Genomic DNA, 17139 nt, shown 5'->3' with positions numbered 1-17139 from the left:
CCTGATTTTTCCCCCTTCACCCCCCTCTGCCCTGCACCCCCCATCCACCCAGCAATGCTCCCCTTAGTTCATGTCCATGGGTCGTGCATATAAATTCTTTGGCTTCTCCATTTCCTATACTGTTCTTAACTTCCCTCTGCCTATTTGTTCCTACCAGTTATACTTCTTACTCCCAGTACCTTTTCCCCCATTGTCTACCTTCCCCTCCCAGCTGATAACCCTCCATGTGATCTCCATTTCTGGGATCCTGTTCCTATTCTAGTTGTTTCCTTAGTTTGTTTTTGTTTTTAAGATTCAATTGTTGATATTTGTGAGTCTGTTGTCATTGCAATGTTTGTAGTTTTTTTCTTCTTTTTCTTAGATAAGTCCCTTTAATATTTCATATAATAATGGCTTGGTGATGATGAACTCCTTTAGCTTTACCGTGTCTGGGGAGTATTTTATCTGCCCTTCCATCCTAAATGATAGCTTTGCTGGATAGAGTAATATAGGTTGCAGGTCCTTGCTTTCCATCACTTTGAATACTTCTTGCCAGTCCCTTCTTGCCTGCGGTTTCTTTTGAGAAATCAGCTGAGAGTCTTATGGGAACTCCTTTGTGGGTAACTAACTGCTTTTCTCTTCCTGCTTTTAAATTTCTCTCTTTATCTTTATCCTTTGGCATTTTAATTATGATGTGTCTTGATGCGGGCCTCTCTGGGTCCAACTTGTTTGGGACTCTCTGTGCCTCCTGACTTGCATGTCTACTTTCTTCACCAAATTAGGGAAGTTTTTTTCATTTTTTTTTTCCAGATAGATTTCCAATTACTCGCTCTTTTTCTTCTTCTTCTGGTACTCCTATGATGCAAACATTGGAAAGCTTGAAGTTGTCTGACAGGCTGCTTGCACTATCCTCATTTTTCTGTATTCTTTTTTCTTCTTGTTCTGCGTGGCTGTTCTTTGCTTCCTTATGTTCCAAGTCATTGATGTGATCTTGGCTTCATCCACTGTACTGTTGTTCCCTGTAAATTATTCATTATTACAATTGGTGTATCTTTCATTTCTGACTGCATCTTTTTTATGCTGTTGAGGTCCTCACTAAGTTCATGAGCATCCTTATAATTAGTGTTTTGAACTCGGCCTCTGACCAATTGCTTGTCTCCATTTTGTTTAGTTCTTTTTCTGGAGTTTTGATCTGTTCTTTCATTTGGGCCATGTTTCTTTGTTGCCTCATTTTGGCAGCCTTCCCAAGTTTGTTTCTATGTATTAGGTAGAGCTGCTTTGACTCTGTGTCTTGGTAGTGTGGCCTAATATAATAGGTGTCCTGTAAGGTCCAGTGGCATAGCCTCCCCTATCACCCAAGCTGGGTACCAAGGTGCACCCTTCCTGTGGACTGAGTATATACCCTCCTCTTGTAATTGAGCCTTGATGACTGTTGGCAACTCAATGGAAGGGATTTATCCAGGCCAGTCAGCTGCAAGTACTGGCTGTGATCACTTATCACCAACATCCGCCCTCCCTGGGGGATCAGCTGTGCAGGGGTAGGTACTGGTGCTCCAGCATGGCTTCCCACATAGTGCAGACAAAGGCAGCCCCCACCTGTGTTCTTTTCAAAGCACCCACTTGTATGAACTATAAAGCAATCTGAGATGGCTGCTACTTGTGCTGGGCTTGAAGATTCCAAGGCAAAGACAACCTGTGAGTCTAGGCTGGCAATTGCTAGTGCCAGGCCTGGGGCCACTTAGCAAGAGGTATGAGAGCTGGGAGCTCACTGAGGCTGGCTGTTGCTTGCTTGAGAGGATTTAGGAATTTGTAACATATGAGCCTAGACCAGCCATTCATATGGAAAAGTCACTGTTAACAGCTTCGGTGAGCCTGTCAGTTGGGTGAGATGGAGTCTCAGGGAATCTCTAGGGCAGGGCAAACAGTATTATCCAGGTTGATGGAATCTCAGATATGGTACCCACCTGCCTGGTCTGTGGTCTGTGAGAGAAGGTTCAGAAAAGGGACAATGGCTTGTGCCCACCTGTCTGTCTGGGAGAAAGCTGTCCGCCAGCTCTCGCCTGATCTCAGACACCTCAGTTCCTCCCTGTCTGCCACTGGTGCCTTTCAAGCTGCTACCCTGGTGCTGGAGCTCAGAGGAAGTGAGTCTGAGTAGTCCCTGTGCAAGTTCTTTCAGAGGAACTGCTTGGGACTCCAGAAGTTTCTTCCATTCACTCGATCCCTGCTGGTTTTTGTAACAAAAGTTATGGGGAGTTATCTTCCTGTCGCTGGAACCCTGGTGGGAGGCTGGGACTCCATGCTCCCAAGATATTCCTCCTGAATTTTTATCCACCACATGTGGGTGTGGAACCAATGTGTTCTGAATCTTTGTCCCTCCTACCAGCCTGGATGGATGTGGTTTCTTTAATTCCATAGTTGTCAGACTTCCATTTAACAACAGTTCTGAGTGGTGGTGGTTGTATAGTTTGATTGTAATTTTGATGTGGTTGTGGGAGGAGGTGAGCTGTGTTTACCTACACCTCCATCTTGACTGGATTTTTAGCTTGACCTTTTAAAAAAGTGTCTTCACTATGGAGCACAAGAGCTTTAAATCCTCTCTGGCATTAGCTGAACTCAGCTGTGTGGAAGGTCACATGACTCCCCAGCAGGAGGCCCACAGCAATTCTCGGTGCCTCTAACCATGTCCCAGCTTTGTGGGTCTTGCCTACCTATCTGATGTGCCAAAGAAGCCCCCAGGGAATGACAGGGCTACTTCAAGGAGGCCCTCATTTGTAGCCACCAGGGGATAATGCCTGCCTGGCAGAAATAAAACACTAGATATTGTGTGTAACAAATGCGAATTCTAGGAAAACACAACGTACACCTGAGACCACCGTGAGTGGCAGTGCTCCCACCCAGGTGACAGCTTCATGCCATAGCTTAGTCTCCACTTCCACAGCGTACTCAGCCTATTTTTGAAATGAAGTCAAGGTTCATTTCAGTTCTTATCTGTATCTATTTATGGCAACTCTTTAGCTAATTCCACGGAAATACACAGTCGGGTCCTGCCAAACTGCAGGCCTGTTTGTTGCTGCGTTGTGAAACCATGCTGGGGTTGAGGACACCCCACAAAGGCCGTGAGTGTGCGGTCACTCCTGGGTAACACACCTGCTTCGTTATGGCTGCAGTTATTAGAGCAAAAAGACTTTCCTGGCAGAGAATAAAACAAACCCCTTGTGCAGAAATATCAACAGACCCATGTGAACTAGAGCTAAGTTTCTGTCTGTTTATCTTTTCCCTAGAACTTCTTGTTCTTCCTCCCGGTTTAAACTTTTCAGAGTCCATAGAAACAATGGCTTTCTTACCACGAAGCCATTTGCCCTTCCATTTGCCATTCCCATCCAAAGTCTGAACCATCACGGTTAATCCCCATAGCAACCAGAGGGGTTGCAGTTTCTGTAACAGCATTGCCTATTGCTATTAAGTCCCTACAGGGCAAGGTTTCACGTTTATTGCTATAGCACAAACAGCTCCATGTGGCACGAGAAGTCATCTGACATCTATTTTTCAGCTCAGGTATTTCCGTATGTGTCTGCTCTATGGCTGACGCAGTGCAACGTGAAGCGAACTGAGCAGTGCATGGGACTAGGACATGGATTATTCAGCGTGGGACAGAAGAAGCAAAGGCTCAAGGAGGTCTCCTGTCTCTCCAAGTAACGGAGTGCAGGACTGGTGGTAGTAAATTATTAAACACCTACTGATTATCTAATCTAAACCTCCGAGAAGTGTTGAGGGGGACACTGAGTTGTTCTCTCTGTACCTTTCTCCAACCCCTCAGTTTCAACTATGCAACCACAGGAGGTAAAGTGAGGCAGACAAGAGATAAAAAAGGAAAGGGCCAAAGGCTACGTATCACCAAATTCTTTCTCTGTTTTTAGTATCCAATCCTATAACTTAAAAGCAAGGTCAGTAACCAGAGAGTTACTGCTGCAACCCTGTAAAAGTAACGTGCTCTATGGAAAAGGCCTTTGTATCTCAATGTCGAAATTAATAAATTCCATGCAAACAGATCATAAGTGAATTGAATATTAAACTATGTGAATAAGAGGCTTAGGCCATCATTCTCTTTAACTCTTAACCAGCTGTAGTGATTTCCCTACAGCGAAGCAGAATCCCTTTAATGCTCAGTGGAAGCTTGAGCCCGAGGTGACCCTAGACACAGCAATACACACCGAGTAATACACATCCGTCATCTGGAGGAGGTTTTTGGTACTTCCGTTCTCATGCATTTCAATAGCTTCTCTGCCCCATTCCTGTGAGCGAGGGTTCTTGGGGTACTCAGCATATGGGGACATTTGGAAATCTCCACTTTTGAAGATGAGTTTGCTTATATCGTTTTTATTCTTTCTGTGGGGTGAAAAATATTTAAAGATATGAATGAATGAGTTTTGTAAAGAAATGATATTTGTGAAAGCACCAGCTAGTAATTTACAAGGTAAATTCCGACCTAAAGCTGCCACTGTATCTCTTTGTAGCTGCCCACTGAGGAAGGTTATTATTGTTGTTATTCTTTTTTAGTATTTGCCCCAAACAAGTAAAAATGGCATTTAGGTGCAAGAAAAGATGCAAAAAAGTCTTCCACCCTGAGGGCCAGCTACCATGAGCAAACTCAGAATCTCCCAGGAACAGAGACAAGAGCATCTTGGGGGCAGCCGGGGATCCCGGAGCCAAAGGTGAAAGGCCACTGGGGCTGTTAGGCCTTTAGTCCCCTGGTTCCCGGCCTGCCTGAGCATCAGAATTTACACGGGGGCTTCTAGACCCCACACAGATCGACTGAGACAGGAGCTCTGGCCTGGAGAAGAGATGCAACTTGTTCCCCAACCGCCTTTGGCTTTTAGCAAAGCTTAGGACTAGAACCAGGCCTTCCAGCTCCCCCAGGCTAGTGCTCTTTTATCACAGAAGCGACTTCACAAACCATAAAAACAGAATGTTTTGTTTGCACGAAAGCCTGCCTATTTCTACACCTACACGTATTCTCAGGCCACTGGGCCAGGGACAAGTTCCCTGCTTGTGACAGCTCACTGGAACCTGTGGGCACATGTGACTCATCTACTCTAACAGGCACTTGTACTCCTGTTTGTCCTGGGTAAGATAACCCGAAGTTCCTTCCTTCTAGCTCATTTGCCTATAAGAAAATTTTCTGGGGAAAACCCGAAATAACTCAAGGTCATAAAACCAAATGTCCAGCACGTGACTTAGGCGTTGTCCCTCCTGCAAGTTCAGAACAGGCCTGCCATTGTGTTGCCCCTGGGAAGGGGGCATCTGGTCTCTAACAAGCACTCACCTTATTCACAACTAGCCTGTCTTTCCAGTGACGAAAAGTCACAGGCTCCTTCCCCACGTGGCTACACTACCTGGTACAGGGTACCTAGCGAACAGGAGGCTTATGTCCTGTTGAACACTCAGGTTTTATCTTTCTAGTTCATAGTCTTGGCACCAGACTTTTATTTTCACTCACACTCTTTATCTTTGGTTGCTTGGTAGCAACTCCATACATGACGGGCAAAGGCTATACCACGAGGCTTGCATTCCCGAACGGGCAGTTCTCTCGGCAGCCTTACTGGGGTAGGGGAGATCTTCAAATGTCCTTCACGTGAGCAGTGGAAGAAAGAACCTGCTATTTTGGTAGGTTTCCTTCATCTGTTATACCAGGATAATTCCTGCCATTTATTATCATCAAAATCACAGGTCATAATGTTTCCTTATCTGAATAAACACTCACAGAGAAGGGGAACCACTCTGCCTTTTCTCCTCTCCCAGGAGAAACCCAATCCCCCTGGGCACCTAGGATGCCCGGAGCCAAGCGCACTGCTGAGTCTCTGTTCATCCCACGTGCCGGCTACAACTTCACTATACGCTCAAATAAATATTTCAGGCAACCCCTCTCATTTTTGTTGTTTTGGTTGTTAATTTGTCCATTTAAAGTTTTGTTATATAATCAGTGGTTTTTAGTGCCTTCAGAGTTGTGCAACAACCATCACGATCAATTTGAGAGCCGTTTCATCACCCCAGAGAGAAACCATACTCCTCAGCCATCACTTCTCACCTCGCCCCTGCCCAGCCAACCCCAGGCAGCCGCGCTTCTGCTTTCTGTCTCTACTGGATTCACTGATTTGGAATATTTCATGTAAACTGAATCATGCAAAAGTGGTCTTTTGTGACCAGCTTGTTTCATTTAGCATATTTTCACGACTCATGCACATTACAGCATGTATCAGTATTTCATTCCTATTTATGGTTGAATAATATATTCCATTGTGAGAGAGAAGGAAATTTAAGGGAAAAATGGGGAGGGATTTTGAGGAACAAGTATGAAAGACACAGGGATGAGGACTGGGAGGGGAATGGGAGAGGGGGGGAGACAGGGTGGGGGGGCTGGGATGGGAAAAATAGACAAAAATGTACTTGAAAAATAACTAAATAAAAATTAAAAAAAAAAGAATAACTAAATTCCCTCGTGCAAAACTCAGGGTCACATAGAGAGTGTCTGTGTGATAGAACTTGAGGTTTCATCTGGAAATGCAGTATGACGGGGATGGGAAAAAATATATACATATTCCATTGTGTGGCTATGTCACATTTTGCTTATCTAGTCATCAGCTGATGGGTAGTGGGGTTGTTTTCACCTCTGGCTATTATGAATGATGCTACTAGCACATTCATGGACGTGATTCTGTGTGGACAGTTTTCATTTCTTTTCGTATATACGTAAGAGAGAAAGTACTGGGTCAAGGGGCAACTCTGTCTGGCTTTCTGAGCAGCTGCCCGACATTTTCAAAGCGGTTGCATCGTCTTCTGTCTCCACAGCAGTGTGTTAGTGTTCTATCCACATCCTCACACCAACACTTGTAGTTTCCTGGCTTTTAAATTGTTTTTAAAACAGCCACCCTAGGAGGTGGGAGGCAGTGTCTCATGGTGGTTTTGACCGCCTCTCCCGGTGCCTACTGATGGGGAGCATCCTTTCATGTGTCTGCCAGACCTCTGTATGCCACCTTTGGAGAAATATCTAATCAAGTTCTTGGCCCATTTTTAATTTGAGTTGTCTTTTTATTATTGAGTTGTAAGAATTCTTTACGTATTCTAGATACAGGTCCCTTATTAGACATATGATTTATTTATTTGCAAAGACTTCCTCCCATTTTGTAGACTGTCTTTTCACTCTCTTTTTTTTTCTTTATTTATCTTTAGAGGGGAAAGGAAGGAGAGAGGAAGAGAAATATCAATGTATGGTTGCTTCTTGTGTGTCCCCTGCTGGGAACCGAACCGTGGTTGCTTGGTTCCCAGGCCCGCGCTCAGTCCACTGAGCACACCAGCCAGGTCTTTTCACTTTCTTGATAGCGACTTTTGAAGCTGAAGGGCTCAGGTTCGGTCTCACCAGAATGTGCCACTTTGGCACGCAGACCATTCTGAGCTAAAGACCGTCAAGGCCCAAAAGACTCAGGAAGAGCTTTTATACCTCCCTTTAAACGCCGAAAAGAATTTAGGTAGAGGGCTTGGTCCAGAAAGAGAGCTGTCTCCAGAAATAACTACAAGGAGTATGGGCTAAGTGTGGAAAACTGTGAGGGCGCTCAGCGGGGCCTGTTTGTGCAAAGTCCTCTCTGTGTCCCATTGTCTTGGCGTGGCACGGCCAATGCTGGTTTATAAAACATTTGCTCTTCCATCTCCCTGTAAACTGCCTTCCTCCCCTTTGGAGTCCCAGGCCCTCACCCCTTTCTCTTGGCTCAGGACGGCACACAAGCCTCAACCGCCCTACTGCCTGTGTGTTCCATATTCTCACATGCCGCCGCCCACCCCCTACACACATAATTAACCCCATTCACCTGTCCTATGTTGATGTGATTATTAGACCAGCCAAAGAACCTAGAAGGGCAGAGGAAGAATTTCTTCTTCCAACATAGCAGAGATGTTTTTAATTTTGATGCAGTCCAACCTATCTTTTTGGTTGCTTGTTGTGCTTTTGGCTATTTCTTTTCAGTAAAGAAAATGAAGTCCTATTTGCTGTCTTTTTCTTCCTCCAATGGCACTACCTATCATGAACTTCCTTTTCACCATTTTTAATGGTTCAGTCACGTACTTTCGATTTGGGTAGTACACCACCCCAAATATACCTTAAGAGTAAAAACTGGCCCTTGCACAGCACACCCAAAGAAACAGAATTACGGTGCGAACTCCAGCACTCACCGGCAGCAGGTGACAATCAGCGCCACGCCTAGAATGAGCAGCAGCCCACCTCCTGCTGCCGCAATCACCACGGTGATAAGCTGATAGGCTAAACAGTGTTAAAAAAGTAGATTAGTATGAGGTGACGACAGAATACATGAATACAAAACAATGGTTCCCCTCCACCCCACAGCTGGGTGCCTCAGCTGGTGACCGCCCCTCTCACTGCCCTTGCAGGGCTCCTCAGTCTTAGCTCTGCATTTTCTAGGTCAGCGGGCAGCAGAATTTGCCAGCCTGAAAATGCCTCTTTGGCATATTTATTATTTTTGAGAAACGGCAGACTTTGGAGAAGCTCTGATTCCTGAGCATTACCCTCTTGGAAGGGAGATTTGCATCAGCAAGGTGGCCTGCACCAGGAGTAGGGCTATCAGCAGAGATAACGTTTTACAGGACAGACTTACCTGCAAGGCAGGGAAGCCACTGGTGACCAAACACTTCCTGTCCTCACCCTCCCGTGAAATGCAGCCCAGACCCCCAGCCCTCCCCTCAGCCAGGAGGGTGGATTAGCCCCAGTCACCTGGGCTGTCTGCTGAGTCTCCTCCTGTGGGACTCCCATGGTACTCATGTAATGATTTTTTTTACCTGTTAATATATTTTATTACGGTGATGTTTGGGGGTGTCAGCCAAGCATGTACGAGGGCAGAGGGAACCTGACTTTTCCTACCCTACATTGTTTTCAGTAAAGTTCCTCTTTCTCAGCCACCCCTAGCATGGCAGCTCCCAAACTGTTCCTGCAGACCAGTCCTGATGGCCCTCTCACCAATCCATGGTGAAAAGAGAAGAAGAGATGTATGAATTTTTCAAAAACTATGTTAGGTTTTAATCACTTCTGTGTTCTAAGACTCTGTTCTTCCTATTTTTTCCTCACTTAATACGCATGCATTTGATCACATGTATATTATGCCTCCAGTAAAATTGGTTTTTAAAAATTAATGAAGAGCCATGGCCTGTGTGGCTCAGTTGGTTGAAGTGTAAACCCGTAAACCAAAGGGTCTTGGGTTTGATTCTCAGTCAGGGCACGTGAGGCAACTGAGAGATGTTTCTCTCTCAACTGGTGTTTCTATTTCTCTCTCCCCGTCTCTTCCCTCCCTCTGTGGCCATGTCCTGCTCACTGATTTTTAAATCCTCAGGTGAGGATTTAAATCCTCCAGTGAGGATTAAAAAAAAACAAAAACAAAACTACCAGAGGGGAGAGAGGAGGCAGGAAAATGGAGACAACTATACTCAAAAAACAATAAAAATAAATAAAGTTAAAAAAAAACTAATGGAGAAAACAGAATCTTTTATTTTAAGTTTACTTTATTTTTGATTTTAGAGACAGGGGAAGGAAGAGAGAAAGAGAGAGAAAGAAACATCCCTGTGGGAAGGAAACATCATCTGTTTGATCAGTCACCTCCTGTAGGCCCCTGACCAGGACCAAACCTGCAACCCCGCCGTGTGCCCTGACCAAAACTGGACCAGTGACCTTTGAGGGACAGTTTGAGGGATGATGCCCAACTAACCGAGCCATGCTGGCCAGAGCTAGAGTATTTTCTTGTCTATTTCTTATCCATTGGTGTTTTTGGTATTAACTGTTTCTCAGATTTTTGAATTTATAGTGATAGTAAAGATAAAAATTCTTAATTTGGTTTTATAGGCTTTTAATTAATAAAATAAAAAGGAGGTGCCCTAGGTTAGACTTCCCAGTTGCATAAGAAATATTACTGGTTAGTTAAGATCAGAATCTGGACTTCCGGCCAAGATGGAGGTGTAGGTGGGAATACTGTACCTCCTCGCACAACCAAGTTTATGAACAATAAAGATGCAGAAACCAGTGCAATCAGAACTGAGAGAAAATTGAACTGTACCGACGTCTGACAACAATGAACCATTCATCCAGACCAATAAGAGGGGCAGAGTCAGCAGCTGGCAGAGTGGGGTCCCAGCAGGAAAAAGCGGTCGAACCGACCCAGGAGCACAGGTAGCAGTTGGCAGATCCCAGGCACAGGGTGGCAACGGGTGGACCCAGTGAGGGCACAAGGCAGCTGGCTGACCGCGGTCACACATTCACACTCAGATAAACCAGGCAAAGGAGCGAGCAGTGAGACAGACTGTGCAACCCAGGGCCCCAGCGCTGGGAAATAAAGCCTAAAAGCACCTTTCAGTGGTGGAAAACCTTTCGGGGGTGGAGGTGCTGGGAGAGGTTCCCGGGCTCACAGAGAGTTCATTGGAGAGACCCACAGGGTCCTAGAACATATACAAGCCTGCCCATCCACCCGGTAACCAGCACCAGAAGAGCCCAATTTGTTGTGGGAAGTGGTAGAGGGAATAGAAATCTGAGAGAGAGCAGAAAAATGCCATGCTCCTCTCCGACCCTGTCCCCACATACAGCATCACAACCCAGTAACATGGGTGGCCCTGCCCTGGCGAACATCTAAGGCTCCGCACCTCATACCTAACAGGCGCAAAGAGACTAAAACATTATGGCTCAGCAAGAAGAACAGCTCAAATCCCCAGAGCCAATACTTCTAAGCGACCAAGAGATAGCCAATCTATCTGATGCACAGTTCAAAACACTGGTGATCAGGATGCTCACAGAACTGGTTAATTTTTGTCACAAATTAGAGGAACAAATGAAGGCTTCACTAAGTGAAATGAAGTAAAATGCACAGGGAAATGATAGTGATGGGAAGGAAACTGGGACTGAAATCAATCGAGTGGACCAGAAGGAAGAAAAAAACAACCAAACAGAAAACAATGAAGAAACAAGAATTTAAAAAAATGAGGAGAGGCTTAGGAACCTCCAGGACATCTTTAAACATTCCAACATCCAAATTATAGGGTTACCAGAAGGGGGAAAGGAACAGCCACGAGTGGAAAACTTATTTGAACAAATAATAAAGGAGAACTTCCCCAATCTGGCAAAGGAAATAGACTTCCAGGAAGTCCAGGAAGCTCAGAGAGTCCCAAAGAAGGTAGACCCAAGAAGAGGCACACCAAGGCACTTCATAACTACATGAGCCAAGATTAAAATGAAGGAGACAATCCTAGAAGCAGCAAGAGGTAAGGGGACAGTCACCTACAAAGGAGTTCCCATCAGACTGTCAGCTGATTTCTTAAAAGAGACCTTACAGGCAAGAAGGGGCTGGAAAGAAGTATTCCAAGTCATGAAATCCAAAGACCTACATCCCAGATTGCTCTATCCAGCAAAGCTTTCATTTAGAATGGAAGGACAGATAAAGTGCTTCTCAGATAAGGTCAAATTCAAGGAGTTCATCACCACCAAGCCCTTATTATATGAAATGTTAAAGGGACTTACCTAAGGAAAAAAAGATAAAAAATATGAACAGTGAAAGGACAGCAAACTCACAGTTATTAACAAACACACCTAAAACAAAAGCAAACTAAGAGGACAGCTAGATCAGGAGCAGAACCATAGAAATGGAGATCACATGGAGGGTTAGCAACAGGGGAGTGGGAGGAGGAGAAGGGGGGAGAAGATACAGAGAATAAGCAGCATAGACGGTAGGTAGAAAATAGATAGGGGGGAGGGTAAGAATAGTATGGGAAATATAGAATCTAAAGAACTTGTAACACATGGAAATGAAGTAAAGGGGGGCTTGGGGGGACTGGGTGTGCAGGGTGGAGGGGAATGAAGGGGGAAATGGGACAACTGTAATGGCATAATCAATAAAACATTAAAATAAATACATACATACATACATACATGCATACATAAAAAACAAATCAATGAACAACAAAAAAAAAGATCAGAATCTGGGAATTACTGCCTAAACCATGCCAGGCACTGAGAAGTCTCCTCAATACATACAAATTGAATTTAATTACCAAAAATTAGCAGTCATATGAGCAGGTACATGTCATATGTAATAAATAATATTAAATGTATAATTGCTAAGTTTTATACCTGTGTATTTCTGGGAAAATCATATTTTCAGTAAAGCTCGTTAAATATTCAGATTAATTTTTTTGTTGAGATAAAATTAAAACTGTTTTCCTAGGTTCTAAGGTCCAGAATGAAAAAAAAAGTCAATGGCCAGATTTTCTATTGTAAATGAGGCTGGACCGATGCTCTCCAGGCTCAGGGGGCATCAAAGGGAAATGCACGCAGCTCACAGCGCACTGTGAGACAGAAGCTGTGCAAGTGAGGCGACCATTTACCTGTCCTGCGTTGGAAGAAACAGCACAGAAACTTGATTATGTCGAAAACCTTGAGTATTAAGACATACAGGAAACAAAGCCAAACCTTGGAATGAGGTAATTTTCTCCCTCACCTCCAGACACATGTATTCAAACTTCACTTTTAACAAAAGTGAGGACAAAAGACAAATCTTGGTTTTCAGCTTCTCCTCATCTCCAGCATTACCACCACCCTAAGCTACAGTCGCCTTTTGACCAGACAATTCCAGGGGTCTCCCCACTCATTTCAAAACACAGATCTGATCGTGCCATTTCCCAACTTTAAAAAAACCTACAGTGAAACCAACCAACCAACCAACCCACAGTGAACCCCCATCTCTAAAGACAAGAGTCTAGCTCCTACTTATCCCTCCAGGCTGAATTCAAACTCTCCCACTCCCAGCAAACCAGCAAGCACTGCTGTTGGTAGCGACCCGTGCAAATGGCTGCAGCCGTGGCAGGCTCCTCTTGGAAACAGGCAGTTTCGTCTCAGAAGAGAAGCAGATGGTGTTTTTCTTTGCTTGTGCTTTTGTGTATCATTTTTAAATAAAGAAAATAAAGTCTCATTTGCTTTTTCCATCTTTCCCCACAAGCACCAACTTCCTTGAATTCCCCTCTGTTCTTTTTTTTTTTTTTTAAGAACCTACTATAGAGAGATTTTGTAAAATGCAACAAAAGTATTTTTAAGAAGAATTAAATGGCTGGACGTCACAGCCATGTCAAGTTAATAGAAGTATTTCCAAGTGTTTACTCTCAATGTTTGTATTGTCTCGTCCCAGCCCAGGACTAGTTTGCAGACCACATTGGAGGGGCACTGGTACACCCCGGTCCTCCTGGAACTGTCCCGTGCATTCGAAGCACCTGGCGGGCTTGTGGAAACACAGATGCGTGGTCCCCACCGGAAGGAGTTTGACTCAGCAGGTCTGGGCCGGGGCCAAGGAGAGATGCCACATCTCCAGCAAGCTTCAGGGGGATGGTGATGCTGCCGGCCTGCAGACAGGCTTCGGGTAGATTACACAGGAGAGGACAGAACACTGGACTGAAAGCCAGAAGACCTCTGCATGTGAGCACTGAAAGAGAGTCTGGGAGGGAGCTCGCCAAAAGGCTCACAGAAATAGGTGCCACCGGAAGTAATTATGGCCTCTCTTTACTGTCTTCTTGTGTTTTTCTATATTTCCAAATTCTATTCATATGTACACACACACGCACTCACAACCTCCTCTGAATGTAGAAATCGTGCCTATACATATACAATTTATTTTCCACATATCATTTAAAAATTACTTTAATCTTCACCCAAATATATATTTTTATTATTGATTTTAGAGAGAGAGGAAGGTTGGGGAAGGGAGGGAGGGAGAAAGAAAAAGGGAGGGAGAGAGGGGGTGGGGGAAGAAGGAGAAAGAGAAAGAAACAGTGATCAGTTGCCTCCCCTGTGCCCTGACTGGGCATTGAACCTGCAATCTTTGGTGTATGGAATGACGCTCCAGCCAGCCAAGCCACCTGGCCAGGCCTATACCATTTTTTAAAGACGACGTCTCATGTTCTTTGGCTGTCACATCACTGGAAACTTCTAGTAAAGTTTATGGACAATGTAACCTACAGACCTTCTTTTCTCACACTTGACGTGAAGTCAGTTCGTGAACTACGGGTGATCTTTTGAACTCAAGTACTGGCTTTGGACTTATAATGAGGCCACATGATGATGTACAAATGCACGGGATTTGAATCAACACGACTGGAACATTTATTAGTTCCAAAGGTGCTCTGAGGGTTTCCTTATGAGGCAAGAGAGAAGGCAATGGGTGTCATCTTAGGTTTTGCCTGTCTTATCTTTCCACTTTGAAGAGATCTCCAGAATGGTGAACTTGAATTCTTAGTCTTCCTTTCTTGTTGATATTTGTTGACATTTCAGTCTTTCTCCAGCAATGGTTGTACCTTCTCTTTATTCTTGTGGTTTGATTCTAGGTTGGTGTTGCTTTCGTCGCTGTCAGCATTTTTCATTAAGCCAACCATTCTGAGCCTTAGCCTTTCCTATAAACTATTTTGTCCCACTTATACGTTTATTTGGATGGAACCTACTGGACTGTCTGCTGAGCCAAGCCTCTTTTGGGAACTGTTCTCGGTGCAGGTAACCCTGGGGGAGTCAGACTTGTGCAGTAATCCCATCCGCTGGCCACTGCAGTCCGGTCTGGGAGTAAACATACGATCCAAACTGGATCGAGTTCCTTCCCAGGAATTTCAGTTTGGGAGAGAGAACCTCCTTCTTCCAAATGGCTGAACTGATAACACACACTCGAAGCTGTTTGGCAAGTGTCTTTCCACAACGCTGTTGGGGAAGAAGAGAAAGCCTGTGCACAGCAGAGAGGCAGAGAGAGAGAGAGAGAGAGAGAGAGAGAGAGAGAGAGAGAGAGAGATGTGCAAAGAAGGCCCCCAGCCTCCAGCTGCTGTGGGTCCCTGCAATTCTCCTAAGGCTGGAATCCCATGCCACACCCCAGGATCCTTCCAATAATGTCTTTGTGGCTGAAGCCAGCTAGGCTTATTTACTCCAGAAGAACCTTAGCCAACAGTGACATTGTGCTTTATAATATGAAATATGTATTTGGCCTTGGTCCCAGTTCCAGGCACAGAGCTCCTAAAACCCTAGGACTTCTTAAGTGATGAGAGCCCAATAAAGGTGTGTTTTGTTATGTTCATGAGGTGACTAGAAAGTACTTAAGGATGGGGGCTGGTTGCCAGGGGAACCAACCTTGTGATTAGGGAGCTGGAACTATCAGTCCCAACTCCTGGCTTCAGGGAGGGGAGAGGGCCTGGAGGTTGAATTGATTGCCAATGACTGATGATTTAATAAATTGTGTCTGTGCAAAAAACCTCCAGAAAACCCCACAGAGTTCAGAAATCTTGGGGAGTTACACCCTCAGAAGGCATGGAAGCTCTGCACCCTTTCCCCCCACACACTGCCCTGTGTGTCTCTTCCGTCTGGCTGCTCCTGAGTCAGAGCCTTTTACAATAAACCAGTGATCTGGTAAGTAACACATTATATGTTTCTCTGAGTTCTGTGAGTTGCTCTAGCAAATAAATTGAACCCAAGGAGGGGGTGGTGGGAACCTCCGATCTAAAGGCAGTGGGACAGAAGCATAGGTGACAACCTGGACGTGTGACTGGCTTCTGAAGAGTGGGGCAGTCTCATGGAAATGAGTCCTCGACCTGTGGGGTCTGACGCTCTCTCCAGAGGGATGGGTCAGAATTGAGTTAATGGCTTTGCAGTGTGAAAAGAACACACTTGTCAAAACTGGCGCCAGAATCATACTGCGGTTGGCAGTTAACCAGGTGTGAGCACAGCAAGGACGATGGGCCAGGTACAGGAGGTCGCCAGGGCCTACAAAGGGGAAAAACTGGGAAAACCAGGACTTGCCCTCAGGGTCACCTTTCCTCCCCTAGCACATCGCGGGTCGTGCAGTTTGGATCCCCCAATCTTTCCCCCTTGGTGATAACATGCATCTCAGTTGTGGTTCAGCTTCAGGCCCAGAAAAGCAGTGAAACCAGACAAGTGGTGCCGTCAGGACATCAGGACCAGCTGCACTGTCCGATGGCCCCCGGCCGTGGCACTGACCAACAGCAGAGACCATGACCCTGAAAGGACACACCTGGAAAGCTGATGAGTATTCTTTTGGGAGCCTCCCCTGAGGCCTCCCCTAAAATTCCCACCCCTCAAAGCTCTTAGGACTGAGGACCCAGGGCAGTCTCCCTCTGGGGAGCAGGAGTACACCGTCCCTTCTCAGCCCCCCACTTCTTCCCCCCAGGCTCCTTTTCCTTGCTTTTCTCTTTCTCCTAAGCTCCAAGGGCCCTTCTTCTGCTTCTATAACTTGTTTCCTGAACCCATTTCATCTGCAGTTCACTTCTTCCACATCTGTGACTTTGTAAATAAACTTTCTCTTATAGAGTCTTTGCTCTGAATCCTTTCCTAGTCAGAACTCACCGAACCGAGGTCCGGTCTGACCCGTCAGGCCTAACGCCTGAGCCTTTCTCACCCACCAACACCAGCCGATGTGCCTTCTCTTAGAACTTTTAAAATCATAGAACTTTCTAGGTGGTCACACTAGTTTGATTTTAAAATGTATGCACTTCTCCACATTTCCCCCTTGCTGAGCTCATCAGTAATGTATGATTGTATTTTTGCCTTTGAAATCTTTCCATTCCTCTTGCATCATCTCTACAGTCTTTATCCCTGGCACTTCTTGTTTTTCCCTCTGCCCTTTTCGAAACATGCCTTTATCTCATATCCAGGCTGTGTGGCCGCACCCAAGAGCAGACGCACAGCAGCGTCCCCTGCTGCCTTCTCGCTCTGACATAAAGTGAGGCCACTCAAAACCAAGTCGTTGGCTTCTTGCTGAATGAGAGACTTCCAGCTGGCCTTTGGATAATTAATTCTCCCTTTTCTTCCAAAGCAGTTTAGTGCTGTCTTCCTGGATGTTTGTTACGAGTGACTACTGTTAGCACGTGGCACTTCCATGGCATGAATCTTTTTCAGCCTGATGTAGCAATAGAGCGAACACAGAAGACACTTTATGCACCTGTCACTGACTGTAGGTTGGGGTGGGGAGACAATGCAGAAAGATCGTTAAGCTGAGAGTCTGGTTTTGCTGGTTGGTCCTCTGACCAACCACACATGTGGGAGCCGGACTCTAAGTCCTCACCGGCCGTGAAGGCGGGGAGGCTGCA

General features: G+C 45.4%; 1 protein-coding gene across 5 annotated transcripts in view; it reads right to left on the bottom strand.

The window, feature by feature from the left end:
- Positions 1-17139, bottom strand: part of HEG1 (heart development protein with EGF like domains 1) — a 90702-nt gene that overhangs the window by 5525 nt on the left and 68038 nt on the right. For 3 of the 5 annotated variants that reach the window (XM_037132113.2, XM_037132094.2, XM_037132104.2), the window contains 2 exons: positions 8200-8287; positions 4191-4365 (listed from right to left, as the gene is read on the bottom strand). In XM_037132113.2, the coding sequence (XP_036988008.2) occupies positions 4191-4365; positions 8200-8287 (263 nt within the window). Of the gene's footprint in view, positions 1-55; positions 999-4190; positions 4366-8199; positions 8288-13767; positions 14769-17139 lie in introns of those variants that run through there. The other 2 variants (XM_053672842.1, XM_037132121.2) reach the window with 2 other exon arrangements.

This window comes from Artibeus jamaicensis, unplaced genomic scaffold (genome assembly GCF_021234435.1).
Source record: "Artibeus jamaicensis isolate MK-2021 breed Jamaican fruit bat unplaced genomic scaffold, CSHL_Jam_final contig_793, whole genome shotgun sequence".
Lineage (NCBI taxonomy): Eukaryota > Metazoa > Chordata > Mammalia > Chiroptera > Phyllostomidae > Artibeus > Artibeus jamaicensis.
Note: the sequence above shows the minus strand (reverse complement) of the source record. Positions and strands in the feature narration are given on the sequence as shown.